The sequence below is a fragment of the Theropithecus gelada genome, chromosome 3 (genome assembly GCF_003255815.1).
Source record: "Theropithecus gelada isolate Dixy chromosome 3, Tgel_1.0, whole genome shotgun sequence".
Lineage (NCBI taxonomy): Eukaryota > Metazoa > Chordata > Mammalia > Primates > Cercopithecidae > Theropithecus > Theropithecus gelada.
The window spans coordinates 13,877,175-13,895,422 of NC_037670.1; the positions used below are offsets into that span (position 1 = coordinate 13,877,175).

Sequence of the window (18,248 nt, forward strand, 5' to 3'; positions counted from 1 at the left end):
TTTCTTAGTAGAGACGGGGTTTCACCGTGTTAGCCAGGATGGTCTCGATCTCCTGACCTCGTGATCCGCCCATCTCGGCCTCCCAAAGTGCTGGGATTACAGGCTTGAGCCACCGCGCCCGGCCAGGATCTCTTGAGCCCAGGATTTGGAGGCTGCAATGAGCTATGATTGCACCACTGCATTCCAGCCTGGGCAACAGGGCAAGCCCCTATCTCAAAAAAATAAAAGAGGTGGGCAGAGGCATGTCCAGCTGAGACATGAAGGGTTCCCCGGGGACTAGAACCTTCAACCGACGCCCAGGTGATCCACTGGTAGCATTTCTGGAGCGGGTCTAGAAGGTGGGGTGTAGAACTTTCAGGTGTGGCTCCCCCACCACCCTCCAATCTCCGCTATGATGTCAGCAGTCAGTTAACGTCGGCCCCACCCTCCCCCATGGCGCCCTGTCTCACCGGCACTTGAAGTCACAGGAGCCAGCAGCCAGCAGCACGTTGTTGGGGTGCCAGTCCAGGCTGAGAACGGTGGAGCGGATGGGCTTCTTGATGTGCTTGCAAACCCACCTGGGCATGGTGGTCAGGCAGACAGGGAGAAAGGGACAGGCAGGTGGGACTCACGGACCTCAGCACCAGGGACTTCAGGCTCCCACTGCTCCCTACAGCCCACCAAAGACCCAGGAGAGATGCAACTAGGCACTCTCAGCCCACAAGGCTCTCAGGGCCCGGGGGCGGCAGGGATGCGCTAGGTTGCTTCTGGAGTGGGAACTCTGTGCTCTCTATACTTTAAGCCACACAGTCACCCTCAGGGCAGGCTCAGCAAAGTGATGCCACCACCAGAGGTCACACAGCTACTAACTGGCCATGGTGGGATGCAAATTTGCGTCTCTCAGATGCTCCTGCCTGGCCTCTGCCCTCAGCCATGCAGGGGAGAAGATTAAGAACTAAAACATGGACTGGCCACCATGGCTCACACCTGTAGTCTCAGCACTTTGGGAGGCTGAGGTGGGAAGGTTGCTTGAGGCCAGGAGTTCAAGACCAGCCTGGACAACCTGACGAGACCCTATCTCTACAAAATAAATAAATAAATAATTTGGGCCTGTAGTCCCAGCTACTCAGGAGGCTGAAGCGGTAGGATCACTTGAGCTCAGGAGGCTGAGGCTGCAGTGAGCTATGATCACAACACTGCACTCCAGCCTAAGCGACAGAGCAAGACCTTGTCTCAAAAAAATATATATGGCCGGGCACAGTGGTTCACGCCTGTACTCCCAGCACTTTGGGAGGCTGAGGCAGGTGGACGACCTGAGGTTGGGAGTTCAAGACCAGCTTGACCAACATGGAGAAACCCCATCTCTACTAAAAAATACAAAATTAGCCAGGTGTGGTGGCGCGTGCCTGTAGTCCCAGCTACCTGGGAGGCCGAGGCAGGAGAATCGCTTGAACCTGGGAGGCAGAGGTTGCACTAAGCTGAGATTGTGCCACTGCACCCCAGCCTGGACGACAGAGCAAGACTCTGTCTCAAATAAAAAAAATAAAAGAAAAAAAAAAAATTGGGCTGGCGCGGTGGCTCACACCTGTAATCCCAGCACTTTGGGAGGCCAAGGTGGGTGGATCACGAGGTCAGGAGTTCAAGACCAACTTGGCCAAGATGGTGAAACCCCACCTCTACTAAAAATACAAAAATTAGCCAGGCATGGTGTCAGGCGCCTGTAATCCCAGCTACTTGGGAGGCTGAGGCAGAGAACTGCTTGAACCCGGGAGGCAGAGGCCACAGTGAGCCAAGATTGTGCCACTGCACTCACTCCAGCCTGGGCGACAGAGTGAGACTCCGTCTCATAAAAAAAAAAAAAAAAAAAGGAACAAGATGTGGCTGCGAGCTTGTGAGTGGTACCTTGAGAAAGTGACTTTGCTGCAGGGCCTTACTTTGCTAATCTGTAAAGTGGGGAGAGTGAGCGATGCCCAGTCCACGGAGCTGCAGGGAGGTCAGGACTGATGTGTGTGCAGGGCTTAGTGAGGTGCCCCCAGAGGTGTTTCTGGTGTGTTGGATGTCGTCGTCCCAAGCAGTCGGCTGTGAGAACATCTGGGCACTGCAGAGAGGCCCTTGCCTCGTGAATGAGGCCCAGAGAGGAGAGGATGGACTCCCCAGGGGTCATGGGAACAGGGGTCCCGACATCCCATTTGGTGCTTTCCGGGGACACTCTAGTCCTGCCCCCAGGTCCCTACCAGCCCACTCCGGCCCCGCCCAGGTACCCACCAGTCGTTCTCCTGCTCGAAATAACAGATGGAGATGACACGGGAGCCGCTGCCCACAGCAAACTTGTTCTCATTGGGGGCCCAGCGCACGCAGCGGGCGGCCCGGTTGATCCGCAGGATGACCAGCGTGGGCTTCCACGTGCGGCCCTTCAGCGTCCACACGTAGGCATTGCGGTCTGTGCCGCAGGTCACAATACGGTTACTCTCGGGGGCCCAGTCGATGCCTGTGGGGGGATGGAGGGGACACAGGAGGCTGACGACACTCAGGCAGGGGTGGCTTTATGGTGGCCACACAGGAGAGGCTGAAAGGCCACAATCAAGGTGGAAGCTGTATCTGCCCAGTAGGCACTTTTTTTTTTTCTCTTTGAAATGGAGTCTCACTCTGTCACCCAGGCTGGAATGCAGTGGCATGAGCTCGGCTCACTGCAACCTCTGCCTCCCAGGTTCAAGCAATCCTTGTGCCTCAGCCTCCTGAGTAGCTGGGACTACAGGTGTGTACCACCAATCTGTCTTTTTTTTTTTTTGACACGGCATCTCATTCAGCCGCCCAGGCTGGCATGCAGTGGCGTGATCTCAGCTGACTTCAACCTCTGCCTCCTGGGTTCAAGCGATTCTCCTGCCTCAGCCTCTGGAGTATCTGGGACTACAGGTGTGTGCCACCACACCAGGCTAACTTTTGTATTTTTCAATTTTGTCACGTTGGCCAGGATGGTCTCGAACTCCTGAACTCAAGCGATCCACTCGCCTTGGCTTCCCAAAGTGCTGGGATTACAGGCATGAGCCACCACACCCGGCCCAGCAAGCACTTTTTACTGAGATCCACTGCTTATTTAGAGTGACACCAGTGGGCACTCCTAGAGCTTATGAGGGAGTGTCAGAGCCCTCCATGCTATCAGTAAACATGCTGGAGGGCAAAGCCAAGAGGCAGAAAAGATGGGTTCTTGGTCATGTGGAGCTGCTGGATCAAGCCTCTCCTGAAGCCCTCAACCCTCTTGGGTTTTTTGGTAACATGAGGCAACACAGTCCCCTTAAAATTGAAGCCAGTTTGAATCAGGGTTTCACAGTGAGTGGGTAGATGCCCCATAATGAGTGGCCATGTCCTGCCTTGCACCCCACCCCCCACCTCCTTTCAGGAGGGTAGTCCCAGCCACCCTGACATACCTGTCACCTGCCCGTTGTGCTCCTTGAGCTCGTGCACCTTGGTCCATTTGGCACCGCTCTTTTCGTAGATGTGCACCTCATGGTTGTTGGGGCAGATGGCGATCTCTGCAGGGGAGATGGAGGGAGACTGAGGGGCCCTCTCCATGACTGCCCTCTGCCAGGACACACTACACAGTGCACCCGGGCAACAGCCTCATCCTTCATGACTCAGGCTCTCCTCCTCTGCCTTGGAGGGGGGCCCCTGAAGTCCTTCAGGCCCTGCCAGTTCACCCTCTCTTCTCCTGGGACTGACTGTCCTTTACTTGCAGCAATGACCCCTGGGACCTCTCCCCACCCTATCGCTCTGGCCAGCCAGGGTCCCCTCGCTGCTCCTGCTGACACCTCAGGGCCCCTGCACCTGCCAGCCCCTCCCCAGCTGGGGCAGAGTTCCCTCCCTCTCCTCCTCTGGGTGTCTGCGTAAATGTCAAAATGTCATCTCCTCCAAAAGGCTTTTCCTGGCCACTTTTTCTTTCTTTTTTTTTTTTTTGAGACAGAGTCTTGCTTTGTCACCCAGGCTGGAGTGCAGTGGTGCAATCTCGGCTCACTGCAACCTCCGCCTCCCGGGTTCAAGTGATTCTCCTGCCTCAGCCTCCCCAGTAGCTGGGATTACGGGTGCATGCCTCCACGCCCAGCTAATTTTTGCATTTTTAGTAGAGACAAGGTTTCACCATGTTGGCCAGGCTGGTCTGGAACTCCTGACCTCAAGTGATCCACCCACCTCAGCCTCCCAAAGTGCTGGGATTACAGGCGTGAGCCACTGCACCTGGCCCATTCCCTCCTTAAACTTTAACCCGGGAGACCCCTGGTCAGCTGGAAGACCCAGGGGTGAGGCCCGGGGACAGCCACATGGAGCCTGTGGTCCGGGGGCCTGGCTGCTCCAGTGTCCCCATCCCAGGAGGTAGAAGCAGCCACCCACCGGCCCCCAGCAAGCACTCACGGCTACGGTCCTTGTTCCAGGCGTGGCAGCTGATGGGCTCCACCAGGAAGCTGTGGTAGGCCATGGCGGCTTGGCTCCTGTGCCCAAGAGAGGAAGAGAAAATCCACGTCAGCCCTGACCTTGCCCCTGACTTTACCCGGATACTAGGCCCCAGCTGATCCTCAAGGGCCTCACACCAGGGAGGCCCCTCAGTCTAGAGAGGCAGCTGTTTGCAGAGACGAGCAGCAGGGGCCAGCCCTGGCTCCTAACTGGCCTGACATGTTGCTTCCCCTCCTGGGGCCTCAGTTTCCCTCCTTATAAAAGGGCAGCTTTCACGGGATATCTCTGAGGCTCCAGGGACAGGGTGGAGGAGCTAGTACTACAGGGGAGATGCTCCCTGGGGCGGGGTGGGGTGCTAGGACTCCAAGCCGGACAGGCCCCTCACTTGTCACCTGTGCCTCAGTTTCCTCACAGGATGGACCCCCCCCCCCAACTGCCCTGCCCCATTAAGGATGGGATGAAGATGAAGTCATCCAGGCCAGGCCCGGTGGCTCATGTTTGTAATCCCAACACCTTGGGAGATCGAGGTGGGTGGATCACTTGCAGCCAGGAGTTCAAGACCAGCCTGGCCAACAGGGTGAAACCCTGTCTTTACTAAAAATACAAAAAATTAGCCGGGTGTGGTGGCAGGCACCTGTAGTCCCAGCTACTCGGGAAGCTGAGGCAGGAGAATGGTGTGAACTCGGGAGGCGGGGCTTGCAGTAAGCCAAGATCGCACCACTGCACTCCAGCCTGGGCCACAAAGCAGACTCCATCTCAAAAAAAAAAAAAAAAAAAAAAAATTAGCCAGGGGGGGGGGGGCCCGCCCTTAAAACGCACCACCCAGGGGGCCCGGTGAAACGGAAAGACTCACCTAAGAAAAAAAAAAAAAAAAAAAGAAAGAAATGAAGTAATCTCATAAACCACCTAAAAAGGTGTCCAGCACATGGCAGGTTGGCCCTGCCGTGCCCAGAGCCCTGGTCTTCCCCTACACTACTCAGACGGGGAGAGGGGAGGTGGCCGATATACAGGGGCTCATGGGTGAGGCAAAGGCAGGTATTTAACAGATATATCCCATTCTCCATCCAGACACCCACTGGCTGCACCCAGGGCTGGGAGGAGGCACAGGGCTAGGCCAGGCCTGGGTGATGGCTCTTGGGGAGGCCCCAGGGTGACCCAGCCTTGAGGAACTGAAGGAGGGAGATTTTTTTTTTTTTTTGAGACAGGGTCTCTCTCTCTCGCCCAGGCTGGAGTGCAGTGGTGTGATCATGGCTTACTATAGCCATGAACTCCTGCAATTACAAGCGTGTGCAACTGTGCCCAACTAATTTTTAATTTGTTTGTAGACGGGGGTCTCACAATGTTGTCCAGGCTGGTCTCAAGCTCCCAGGCTCAAGAGATCTTCCCTCCTCACCTGCCAAGTATTTGGGATTACAGGTGTGAGCCACTATACTCGGCCAGAACAAAGGAGACTTGGCAGCCCCCTAGACTAGCCCCAGCACTGAAGGGGAACCCTGGCAGAGGGCAGCGACTCATCTTCCCACCAGCCCAGTTCAGCCCCCACCAGCCTGTCCCAGCCTCCTCCACCCACCGCTGAGTGTCAAAGGAGCCCACCAGGCCTGAGGTGGGGTGAGATCACGGTCTCAGCGCAGTTCCTCAAGCCCATCTCTCCCTGCCTCCATGACTCAGTTTCCCAGCATCACAGGGACCTGGACATGTCACCTGCCTTCTTTGAACCTCAGTTTCCTCATCTGTAAAATTGGAGCAGGAATCCTGCCTCCCAACAGAGGTGCTGAGAGCTGGAAGCAGATGATACACAGCACCTGGCCTCCGTGACGAGGTGCCACGAGGTGGTTACTCTTAGCCTGTGATGGACGTGATATACCAGCCCTGATGCGCCCTTTGAGGAGCAGGCCTCTCCAGCCGACCAGAGGCCGATTCTGGGGCACAGAGGCACGCACCTGCCTCGGGCTTCCATGCTGGCTGTACCCTCGGCCCGTGACACTCTTCCCCCAGATACCGGCACACACAGCTCTCGCTCTGGTGCTGCCACTCAAGTCTGTGCTCAAATGTCAACTTTTGGGGAGGCCTTCCCTGACCCCCTCTGCTGGAAACTGCAGCACCTCCCACGGTCCAGCACTTCCTAATTCCCTATTTCCGATTAAATTTGTTCAGCAGTCACCATCAGACATGGACTCATTGATCTGGCCTGCTGCCTTCCTCCCCTGCTGGAATAGAACCAGCTTGGCAGAGACACATTTTTGTTTTATCTTATTCTCGTTTCTATTTCCACTGCTTAAATGTTTAGCACATAGTAGGTGCTCAAGAAATATGTGCTGAACAAATTTTTCATTGCCATTAGTGACCAACAGAGTACATTCTCAGAAACACGTGTGTGTGTGTGTGTATACATATTTGAGACAGGGTCTCGCTCTGTTGCCCAGGCTGGGGTGCAGTGGTGTGATCATGGCTCACTGCAGCCTTGACCTCCCAGGCTCAAGTGATCCTCCTGCCTCTGCCTCCCAAGTAGCTGGAAGTACACACTCAGGCCACCCTACCCAGCCCTCAAAAATATTATCATTATATAGGTTAGGAATAAGGCCAGGCGCGGTGGCTCATGCCTGTAATCCTAGGACTTTGGGGGGCCGAGGCAGGCGGATCACTTAAGGTCAGGAGTTCAAGACCAGCCTGGCCAACATGGTGAAAGCCTGCCTCTACTAAAAATACAAAAATTAGCTGGGTGTGGTGGCTCAGGCCTGTAATCCCAGCACTTTGGGTGGCCGAGGCGGGTGGATCACCTGAGGTCAGGAGTTTGAAACCAGCCTGGCCAACATGGTGAAACCCCGTCTCTACTAAAAATATAAAAATTAGGCATGGGGGTGTGCACCTGTAATCTCAGCTACTCAGGAGGCTGAGGCAGGATAACCTGTTGAACCTGAGAGGCGGAGGTTGCAGTGAGCCGAGATCACACCATTGCACTCCAGCCTGGGCGACAGAGTGAGACTCTGTCTCAAAAAAAAAAAAAAAAAAAAAAAAAAAAAGCCGGGCGCGGTGGCTCAAGCCTGTAATCCCGGCACTTTGGGAGGCCGAGACGGGCGGATCACGAGGTCAGGAGATCGAGACCATCCTGGCTAACACGGTGAAACCCCGTCTCTACTAAAAGATACAAAAAATTAGCCGGGCGAGGTGGCGGGCGCCTGTAGTCCCAGCTACTCCGGAGGCTGAGGCAGGAGAATGGCGTGAACCCGGGAGGCGGAGCCTGCAGTGAGCCGAGATCGCACCACTGCACTCCAGTCTGGGCTACAGAGCAAGACTCTGTCTCAAAAAAAAAAAAAGAAAAAAAGTTAGGATGAATGTGTGTGAAAAAATAACTTAAAAAATAATAAATAAATAATGTTATTAAATTGGGCCGGGTGCAGTGGCTCATGCCTATAACCCCAGTACTTTAGGAGGCCTAGGCAGGAGGATTGCTTGAGGCCAGAAGTTCAAGACCAGCATGGGCAATACAGCGAGATCCTCTCTCTACAAAAAATTAAAATAAAAAAATGTGCAGGGTGTGGTGGTGCACGTCTGTATTCTCAGCTACTCAGGAGGCTGAGGCAGGATGAGTGCTTAGCCCAAGAGGTTGAGGCTGTGGTGAGCTATGATTGTGCCACAGTGTGACAGAGCCAGACCTTGTCTCTCAGATAAAATGTATTAACTAGTACTATCCAGCACTTCCTGGATACTCCCTCCTTGCCAGCTCTAGAAAAAAAAGTATCCTTTTTTTTTGGAGATGAAGTCTCTGTCGCCCAGGCTGGAGTGCAGTGGCGCAGTTTCAGCTCACTCCAACCTCCGCCTCCCAGGTTCAAGCAATTCTCCTGCCTCAGCCTCCTGAGTAGCTGGGATTACAGGCACACACCCCCATGCCTAATTTTTATATTTTTAGTAGAGACGGGGTTTCACCATGTTGGCCAGGCTGGTCTCGAACTCCTGACCTCAAGTGATCCACCCGCCTCGGCCTCCCAAAGTGCTGGGATTACAGGCGTGAGCCACCTCGTCTGGCCAGGTACTCTGTATACATTCTTGCCAACACTCCCACCAGCCCTGGACCTTCAGGGAGGCCTGGCTGCACTTGGGGAAGGATGCCAGGCTCCAGGTCAGCTCCAGATGACAGATGTGGGGGCTGAGGTCACCTGCCCAGAGTCACCAGTGACAGCCATTAGATAACGTGGCTGCCTCCCTCACCAGACTGGCAGTTTTGTGTTGGGTCCCAGGGCCTGGGCTGGGAGTCAACCAGGACTGGGAACCCTGAATGCCCCAGGAGGCTAGTGGCTGCCCCGTCACTGCCCTGCCTTGGGGCCGGCCCATCCTGCACTGCATCTGGGCCCAGGCACAAGGGAAGGGCAGAACGACCTTTGCCTGGGGCTGCAGTTTAGCCCCACAGGGCTCAGTGACCAGCCTGTCTGAGGTCGCACCACAAAGCCCCCTGCGCTCACTGCCTGGAAGACCCTGTCCACCTCTGCTCACTCCAGATCCAAACCGCTTGCTTTCACTTGTAGCCAGATGTCCTGGAAGATTCCTGGGGCAGCACAGGACACACACACATGCACACACGTGTACATGCATGGAGCATGGACCTCATGTTTCCCCCATGCTTAGAACAGGACCCCAGCGGGTCCCCAGTCAGCATTTGCTGAGCAAGTAGACACACGCAGCGCAGGCTCAGGCCACACACGCAAACACAGGTGTGTTCAGCCTCACACACATGAGCACACTTTGCGTGCATGTTCAGCCTTGCACACGCACATGCACACTGCACCCCCCACACACTTTAAGCACGTTTAGCCTTGCACACGTGACCATACTGCCCACATGCACATGCGTGTTCAGCCTCACACACAAGCACACTGCACCCATGAACACATGTATGTTCAGCCTTGCACACATGCAAGCGCACTGTGTCCACAAGCACACTTTACATGCGTGGGCAGCCTTACCCAGAACAAGCACCGGGCACCCACTGGGGCTGCCTCTGCAGCCTCTCTCCCCTTATAAGGCCTCTTTGTGTAAGGCGAGGGCCCCGGAAGCACCACCTCGGCGCCCTCAGCCATGTCAGCAGGCCTGATGGGGGTTTCCCTGAGCGCTTCCTGTGTTCCCGGGCTGGGGCATCACCGCCCACATCTGATGCCAACACTGTGCAGAGGGAAGCTCAAGGCCTCTGACTGATTCACAGTGCTCCTCTACACCCCCACAACCCCCATGGTCCAAGGCCACCAGCAGGGCAGGGGCAGGGTTAAGGCCAGAAGCCCACGTTCAAACTCCAGACAGGCCCTGGTTGGCCCCAGGACTCCAGCTGAGGCCAACTTTTCCCTCCCTTTCAGCCCTAGGAGGCCCAGATGGGAGGAACCTCCAGGGATGAGGGTGGGAGAGCGCAGACTCAGAACCCTGGGTTGAGGCACAGACTCTGATGTCCCAGCATCAGCGGTCACACACTTGCTGTGTGCCCAGTCACATCTCTGCCCTGGCTGTGAAGACAGAGTGGCTGGCTCTGCTGAAGACAGCAGCCCCCCGTGTGCCAGTGGGCAAGGGCAACCGAGAGGACTTGAAGAGCCCTGACCACTGTTTCTAGGACCCAGACATACTCAAGGGGCAGGGGAGGGGCTGGAAAAGATGGCCACAGTGGTACACTAGTGACTGGCAGAGGAGGGAGGTTCAGACCACACCTATCAGCCAATCACACTTGAGCATGAATTAGCAGAAATACTTCCTAGTCTGTTGAACCAACCCCTTAAATGGGGCAAGGGGGAAGGGTTAAGGGGGCGAAAGAGAGGAAGACTCATTTCCCTTTCTGTAACTTCTGCAAAGCAGCTGAAACCCAAAGCACCTTGGTGATAACTCCCCAACTCCCACATCTTACCAATGAGGAAGTGGGAGAGCAAAAAGGGAGTGGCTTCTCTCAGCCAATGCTGCCATGGGGCTCCAGTCTCCTGCCTCAGGGATTCTAGTCGGGGACACTCTGACTTGATCATCCTCAGGAAAACCTCTCACCTACCAAACCTGTGTGAGCCAGGGTGTGCCCACCCCCCGCCTGCCAATTACCCTGCTATGGATGTCTCAGAGAAAAATACAAGGGCTGCTTCGCCCACGAGTGTTGACAGCATGAGGTCTTGGTGATGGCTCCTGGGGGAAGGATCCAGGACACCCACCCACTGCCACTGTGGCCCTGTGAGCCAGCACTGTGGGCCTGTTTGATGTTGAGGAACAAGAGAGAGGAGGGGACGGCCGGGCACAGTGGCTCACGCCTGTAATCCCAACACTTTCGGAGGCAGAGGTAGAGGCGGGTGGATCACTTGAAGTCAGGAGTTCGAGACCATCCTGGCCAACATGGCAAAACCCTGTCTCTACTAAAAAAAAAGAAAAAAAAAAATTAGCTGGGCATGGTGGTGCCAGGCAAAGAAAGCCTCAGGCTGCCCAGTGGTGGCAGCAGGGTGGGGGGTGGAGGGGGGCACTCTAAAGTCCTGGGCCTTGATACTGTCTTCCTTACTGTGCTGGGTTTACATTCTAGCTCTCTTCATAGTGGCTGGGTGCCCTCAGCTCAATACTTCCCTCCCATCTTTATCCAGATGAGGCTGGGGCTGGACCGGGCACAAGCTGCGGGACCTTTCTGGCCTGGCTTCCCTAGGTTTCCCTGAATTCAGAGGTTTGGCTGTATCTGAGGCTAAACCAAGCAGGAGCTGCCTGGAGGAAAGATCTCAGCATTACAGGCGCTCCGGGAAGTCCCCACCCAGCTCAGACAGTTCTTGGATAGAGCAGCCAGCAGGCTAATTTGCACCGTGCTAAGTGGTTACTCAACTTCCTATGCTGGGCTGGAGCTCTTGCTACCCCTCTATCCTTCCCTCCCCAGCTCTGTTCTTTCAGTCTTACCAACCATGCAAAGGCAAGTCAAGAAACACACACGAAAACAATCGTAAGGCACCATTAAAGCACCAGTTAGTCATCCAAACCAAACAAAAACCAAAACCACATAAAATTCAATGCTGGCAGAGCTGTGGAGAAACTGTCACTGGTTGCTAATTGGTTTAATTCTTCTGAAGGGCACTCGATTCAACAAGTAGGTGGGAACAAATATTAATAGAACAGAATAACACTAACAGGAACTTGAAAATTAGCATTCTTGCCGGGTGCGGTGGCTGACGCCTGTAACCCCAGCACTTTGGGAGGCTGAGGCAGGCAGATCATGAGGTCACGAGTTCGAGACCAGCTGATCAACATGGTGAAACCCTGTCTCTACCAAAAATACAAAAATTAGCCAGGCGTGGTGGCGTGCTCCTATAAACCCAGCTACTCAGGAGGCTGAGGCAGGAAAATCACTTGAACCTGGGAGGCGGAGGTTGCAGTGAGCTGAGATCACGCCATTTCACTCCAGCCTGGGTGACAGAGTGAGGCTGTCTCAAAAAAAAAAAAAAAAAAAGAAAGAAAAAAATCAGCATTCTTTGTCCTAAGAAAACAGCAACACATTTTTCTTTCTTTTTTTATTTTTGACATGGAGTCTCTGTCGCCCAGGCTGGAGTGCAATGGCGCAATCTTGGCTCACTGCAACCTCCACCTCCCGGGTTCAAGCAATTCTTCTGTCTCAGCCTTCCAAGTAGGTGGAACTACAGGCGCCCACCACCACACCTGGCTATTTATTTTTAGTATTATTTTTTTTTAGTACAAATGGGGTTTCACCATGTTGGACAGGCTGTTCTCGAACTCCTGACCTTGTGATCCACCTGCCTTGGCTTCCCAAAGTGCTGGGATTACAGGTGTAAGCCACCACACCTGGCCCCATTTTTCTTTTTCAAAAGCAAACATAGGTTGGGTGCCATGGCTCACACCTGTAATCTTAGCATTTTAGGAGGCCAAGGCAGGTGGATCGCTTGAATCCAGGAGTTCCGAGACCAGCCTGGGCAACATGGCAAAACCCTGTGTCTATAAAAACTACCAAAAAAAAAAAAAATTAGCAGGGCGTGTTACTGCACCCTGTAGTCCTGGCTATCTGAGCGGCTGAGGCTGGAGGATTCCTTGACCCAGAGAGGCGGAGGTTGCAATGAGCCGAGATCTCGTCACTGCACTCCAGCCTGTGTGTCAGAGTGAAGCCTCATCTCAAAAAATAAAGCAAACATGTTTATAACAGTCCTCTTTATAATGGTGACAGTGTGGAAAAACCGAGGTGACAATATGGAAAGAGTAAATTGTGACATTCACATGTTGAGATGCTATGTAATTATTATTATTAGAAAAGACCTATCAACGGACGGTCATGGTGGTTCACGCCTGTAATCCCAGCACTTTGGGAGGCGGAGGCAGGTGGATCACCTGAGGTCAGAGTTTGAGACCAGCCTGCCCAACATGATAAAACCCTGTCTCTACTAAAAATACAAAAATTACCTGGGAATGGTGGCAGGCACCTGTAATCCCAGCTGCTTGGGAGGCTGAGGTAAGAGAATCACTCGAACTCGAGAGGCAGAGGTTGCAGTAAGTTGAGATTATGCCACTGCACTCCAGCCTGGGCAACAGAGTGAAACTCCGCCGTCTCAAAAAAAAAAAAAAAAAAACACCTACAAGGCAGGCGTGGAGGTCCATGCCTGTAACCCCAGCACTTTGGGAGGCCAAGGCAGGAGGATCACTTAAGGCCAGGAGTTTGAGGCCAGCCTGGACAACACAGCAAAACCCCATCTCTACTAAATATTTAAAAATTAGCTGGGCATGGAGGCACATGCCTGTAATCCCAGCTACTCAGGAGGATCCCTTGAGCCCAGGAGTTTGAGACTAAAGTGAGTTATGATCAAGCCATGGCACTGCAGCCTGGGCAACACAGTGAGACTGGACTCCAAAAAAAGAAAAAGACCTATCAATGGATTACGTACAGACATATGTAAGAAACGAACTTTACTGGCATCTGGCAAGGCAGTTTTACCCAGAACTTTCACCATTCTCTCTTTTACACCCTGAAGCAAGCCTGGACATTTTTTGTTTGCTTTTTTTTTTTTTTTGGAGACAGAGTCTCACTGGAGACAGAGTCTCACTCTGTCCCCAGGCTGAAGTGCAATGCCGTGATCTCAGCTCACCGTAACCTCCACCTCCCAGGTTCTAGCGATTCTCCTGCCCACCACCATGCCCGGCTAATTTTGTATTTTTAGTAGAGACGGGGTTTCACCATGTTGGTCAGGCTGGTCTCGAACTCCTGACCTCAGGTAATGCGCCTGCTTCGGCCTCTCAAAGTGCTGGAATTACAACCGTGAGCCACCCATGCCCAGCCTGTTTGCTTTTTACCTTCAGTTTGTACCGGAGGAAACCCAGCCTGACAAAGGCAATGATTTGCTCAAAGTCACTCGGCTCCTACTAAATGACGAAGCTTGGGACTCTGACCCCACATCTTGGAGGGCAGGAAGTTAGTTTCACCCTTCCTGAACCTATGATCAAGGTAAGCAATAAGCACACGTTTATACTGTCAGCGCCTGACACGCTGCCAAGTGTCCTGCAGTATTGCATTGCAGCCTCACAATCCTTAAGGTTCCCATTTTCCAGATAAGGAAAGTTGAGGCTGGCAGGGGTTGGGTAGCTTACCAGTCACTTGCCAGTGAAGGGAGAAGCTGGCACTCCTACTTAGATCCCTAAGATTTTATTTATTTATTTATTTAGAGATGGAGTCTCCCTCTGTTGTCCAGGCTGGAGTGCAGTGATATAATCTTGGCTCACTGCCAAGGCAAGTTCAAGCGATTCTCCTGCCTCATCCTCCCGAGTAGCTGGGATTACACGTATGCACCACCATACCTGGCTAACTTTTTTTTTTTTTTGAGTTGAAGTCTTGCTGTGTTGCCCAGGCTGGAGTGCAATGGCGTGATCTCAGCTCACTGCAACCTCTGTCTCCTGGGTTCAAGGTATTCTCCTGCTTCAGCCTCCTGAGTAGCTGGGATTACAGGTGAGCGCCACCATGCCTGGGTAATTTTTGTAATTTTAGTAGAGACGGGGTTTCACCATGTTGGTCAGGCTGGTCTCGAACTCCTGACCTCAAGTGATCCGTCCACCTCGGCTCCCAAAGTGTTGGGATTACAGGCATGAGCCACAGCGCCCAACTACATTTTATTTATTTATTTTAATAGAGAAGGGGTCTCGCAGTGCTGTCCATGCTGGCCTCCAACTCCTGGCCTCAAGCGATCCTCCCGCTTGGGCCTCTCAAAATGCTGGGATTGTGCGTGTGAGCCCCGCCGCGCCCGGCCGGGATGGGTGGTGGTAGCCTCCGGGCTGCACTGGCAGAGGAGGCAGGGGGAGGTCTGACTCCCCAGGGCTTGCCCTCCTAATCTCTTCACTGCCCGCGGGTGCAGCCCGGCCCAGCCCCGCCCCGCCCTGGGCGGCCTGGCTGCTCTCCCTGCGCCTCCGGAAAGGGAGGGGCTGCTCGGATCTGCCCTGGCCGCGGAGCCCCGCAGCTGAGGGGTGCGTTCCGGGACTCCACCGGCCAGGCCCGCCCCATACGGGACCCCTCGGACCTGGCCCAGGGGAGGCGGTTGGGAGCAGCGGGAGCGGCCAGGAGGGCAGGGGCGGGGCGGCCGGGGACGCCAACTCATTTCCCGGCGGCTGCAACCCGGAAGGCTCCGGGATGGAGGGGAAGTGACTGGGCGTGGGGCCCCGCCGGCCCGAAGTAACGGGGCTACACCGACCGACCGCTGGGCAAGGCCGGGGATGCGGGCCCGGGAGCAGGGGCGGAAGGCACGAGGTGGAAGGCACGAGGCGGACGCTCGGGACCCGGGGCTGGGGACGCCCCGAGGGCGCCCGGTGCGCTGGGAGCCCGCGTTTCCACGGCCTGGCCCTGTAGCCACCCCCGCGCCCCCTCCAATCCCAGGGTTCCCTCTCCTTTCCGCGAGCCCCCCGTCCCCGCGCCCCCACTCATCCCCGTGCCCCTATTGGGCGGCGCCCCACATCCATGCCTCCCCCTCACTTCCAGGCGCCCCCCGGCCCCCTCCTTGCACCCCCTCTCATCCCTCCCGTCCCGCTCACTCCCAGGCGGCGCCCCACATCCACGCGTCCCCCCACCTCCGGATGGCTCCCCCGACCCCCACCTCCGGGCGCCCCCGCGGCCCTCACCTCCCGCGCCCCGGCCGCGGACTCTGGGCAGTCGACGCGCCGAACCGGCTCTGGGCTCCGCGCCGGAGCCGCAGCCACTTCCTCGTGGGCGGGGGGCGGGGCCTCCCGACCTCAGCCCCGTAGGGCCCGGGGGCGGGGACCTGGGGCAGCGGTCGCGAGATCCAGGTCCCGCCCTCCCTTCGGGGTGGGGGTGCTGCCAGGACCCGCGCAGACGTCGGAGCCTAAGGCTCTGTCCGTAGAAGCCGTCCGCAACCTCCCGTCAACGCTTTACCAATGGGGAAACTGAGGCTGGGAGCCAGGCGCGCAGCCTAAGCTGCCGCTGGGCTCGACCTCCGAGCCTGGGCCGGGCGCACGGCCACCGGGGGCTGCCGGGCGCAGGGTCGGGGAGTCGCGTCCTCTGAGCCCGGACGGCGGGTACTGCGGGCTCTGCGCTCCCACGCAGGTGAGCGGCTGGCGAGCCCCGCAGCCCCGTCCCCAGCCTGCGAGGAGCCCCCTTCACGCTGATACCCGCGGGGCGCCAACTGTGCAGGCCTTGGGCGGGGCGCAGGCGGTCGGGCGTGGCCAGGGCAGCCCGGCCCCGCCCCCTCGGCCCTCGGTGTTGTCTCCACAAAACCGGGGTGCCGTCCCCGGGCAGGGTGACACTGGCTGCCTGTGCTGACGCTGGCCGGCCAGCTAACTTCTTTCCTTTCTGTTTCACGTCAATCGGCTTCACTTCTTAAACTTACCGGGTTGGCCTTGCAGCCGCCTAATTGCGGGTCTTGAGCCAGGTGGTCCCTGGAGTCTCCCCATCCTGACCCTCTGCCTCTTCAGTGAATACGTGCCCAGGCGGCCAGACACATGGAAGAGCCACCGATGAAAACCTTCCCTCGGCTAGTCGCGGTGGCTCACGCCTGTAATCCCAGCACTTTTGGAGGCCGAGGCGGGAGGATCATGAGCTCAGGAGATGGAGACCATCCTGGCTAAGACAGTGAAACCCTGTCTCTACTAAAAAATACAAAAATTAGCCAGGTGTGGTGGCGCATGCCTGTAATCCCAGCTACTCGGGAGGCTGAGGCAGAAGAATCGCTTGAACCTAGGAGGTGGAGGTTGCAGTGAGCCGAGATCGCACCAACACACTCCAGCCTGGGCAACAGAGTGACACTCTTTCAAAAAAAAAAAAAAAAAAAAAATAGCTGCAAGGAGCCCCATCGCGCGATGGAGCGCTGTTGTAATCCCAGCTACTCGGGAGGCTGAGGCACGAGAATTGCTTGAACCCCCGGGGCAGAGGCTGCAGTGAGCCAAGATGGTGCCCCTGCACACCAGCCTGGCAACAGAGGGAGACTTCCTCTCAAACAACAACAACAACAACAACAAAAACCTTTCCTCCTCTTGCCTCCTTCAGACCCCTCTCCCTAGTATTTGTGCAGGGTCTTCCTAGATCTCTGGAGGTCCAAGCCAGACTCCCAACCCGTCAGGCTTAGAGGCTTTGACACTCGCTGTTCCTTATGCTTGGAACACTTTTCCCACCCCGTCCTCACCTGCGGACATTGGTTTGTCCTGCAGGATGTGGCTGGGGGGGTCTCAGGTCGCTTTGTCCTGACACCCTCCTCATTGGAGGTGCCCTTAGCCCCTGCTCTCTTTTCCACTGAATTCGACCCCCTAGGGTGGTTGGGAGGATTAAATGTGTCCAAGTGTGCGAAGCGGGTCATCCAGTGTGCGTGCTCACAGGAAGTGCTCGAACTTTTGTGAGCCCCCCCAATCTTGCTGCTCCTGCAGATTTGCTCAGACAGATGTCGGCAACCTCAGCAAATACAGGCAGTGGCTTTAGTTCAAGCAGATAAAAAGCTTCAAGGGGTCTGTACTGGCAGCCCTCTTCCCACGGGGACAAGTGTAGGGTAACTGAGGTGACCCTATTGCTGCTTCTCTGGCTTCCATCCTACTCTTCCACTGCTTTGTAGATGCCCAGGGAATGACCCCAAGTGGCCCTGAGTGGTCTAAATCAGCTCACAGTGTTCCCTGTCCTGCACTTATGACCTAAGATGGCCCAATCAAAGCAAAGCCCAGGACTTCAGCTGATGATCCAGCACCGAAGCCCCTTCTGGGCGAGCTGCAGGAATCCGGATTTGTAAGTGGAACGCGGAAGTGGAACAGCAACAAGGGAAGCTGCAGGGAGAGTGCAGAGCGGAGAGAAGGTCAGAGAAGTAACCGGAGCTCTGGTCACCTCTGGCCGGCCTGAGCCCAACCTGCCTCCAAAGATTCAACTATGTGAGCCAAGTTATCTGCTTAATTAATTAATATGTTTTAGAGACAGGGTCTGGCTCCATTACCCAGGCTGGAGTGTAGTGAGGTAATCACAGCTCACTGCAGCCTCCAACTCCTGGGCTCAAGCGATCCTCCCACCTTAGCCTCTTGAGTGCTTGGGACTACAGGTGTGCAACACCATGCCTGGCTAAGTTTTAAAATTTTTATAGGCTGGGCGCGGTGGCTCACGCCTATAATCCCAACACTTTGGGAAGCCAAGGCAGGCGGATCATTTGAGGTCAGGAGTTCGAGACTCAGCCTTACCAACATGGTGAAACTCCGTCTCTACTAAAATACAAAAATTAGCCAGGCATGGTGGCACGCGTCTGTAATTTCAGCTACTCCAGAGGCTGAGGCAGGAGAATCACTTGAACCCGGGAGGTGGAGATTGCAGTGAGTCAAGATCACACCGCTGCACTCCAGGCTGGGTGACAGAGCGAGACTCCCTCTAAAAAAAAAAAAAA

At 55.5% G+C, this 18,248-nt stretch overlaps 1 protein-coding gene across 2 annotated transcripts in view; it reads right to left on the minus strand.

The window, feature by feature from the left end:
- ARPC1B (actin related protein 2/3 complex subunit 1B) overlaps positions 1-15,617 on the minus strand; it is a 20,658-nt gene extending 5,041 nt beyond the window's left edge. For both annotated transcript variants that reach the window (XM_025380534.1, XM_025380535.1), the window contains exons 1-5: positions 15,505-15,617; positions 4,381-4,457; positions 3,405-3,509; positions 2,245-2,467; positions 450-557 (exon numbers count right to left, since the gene is read on the minus strand). In XM_025380534.1, coding sequence (XP_025236319.1) covers positions 450-557; positions 2,245-2,467; positions 3,405-3,509; positions 4,381-4,444 — 500 coding nt within the window. In that variant the 5' untranslated portion in view covers positions 4,445-4,457; positions 15,505-15,617. The remainder of the gene's footprint in view (positions 1-449; positions 558-2,244; positions 2,468-3,404; positions 3,510-4,380; positions 4,458-15,504) is intronic.
- Between the last annotated feature and the right edge of the window lie 2,631 nt (positions 15,618-18,248).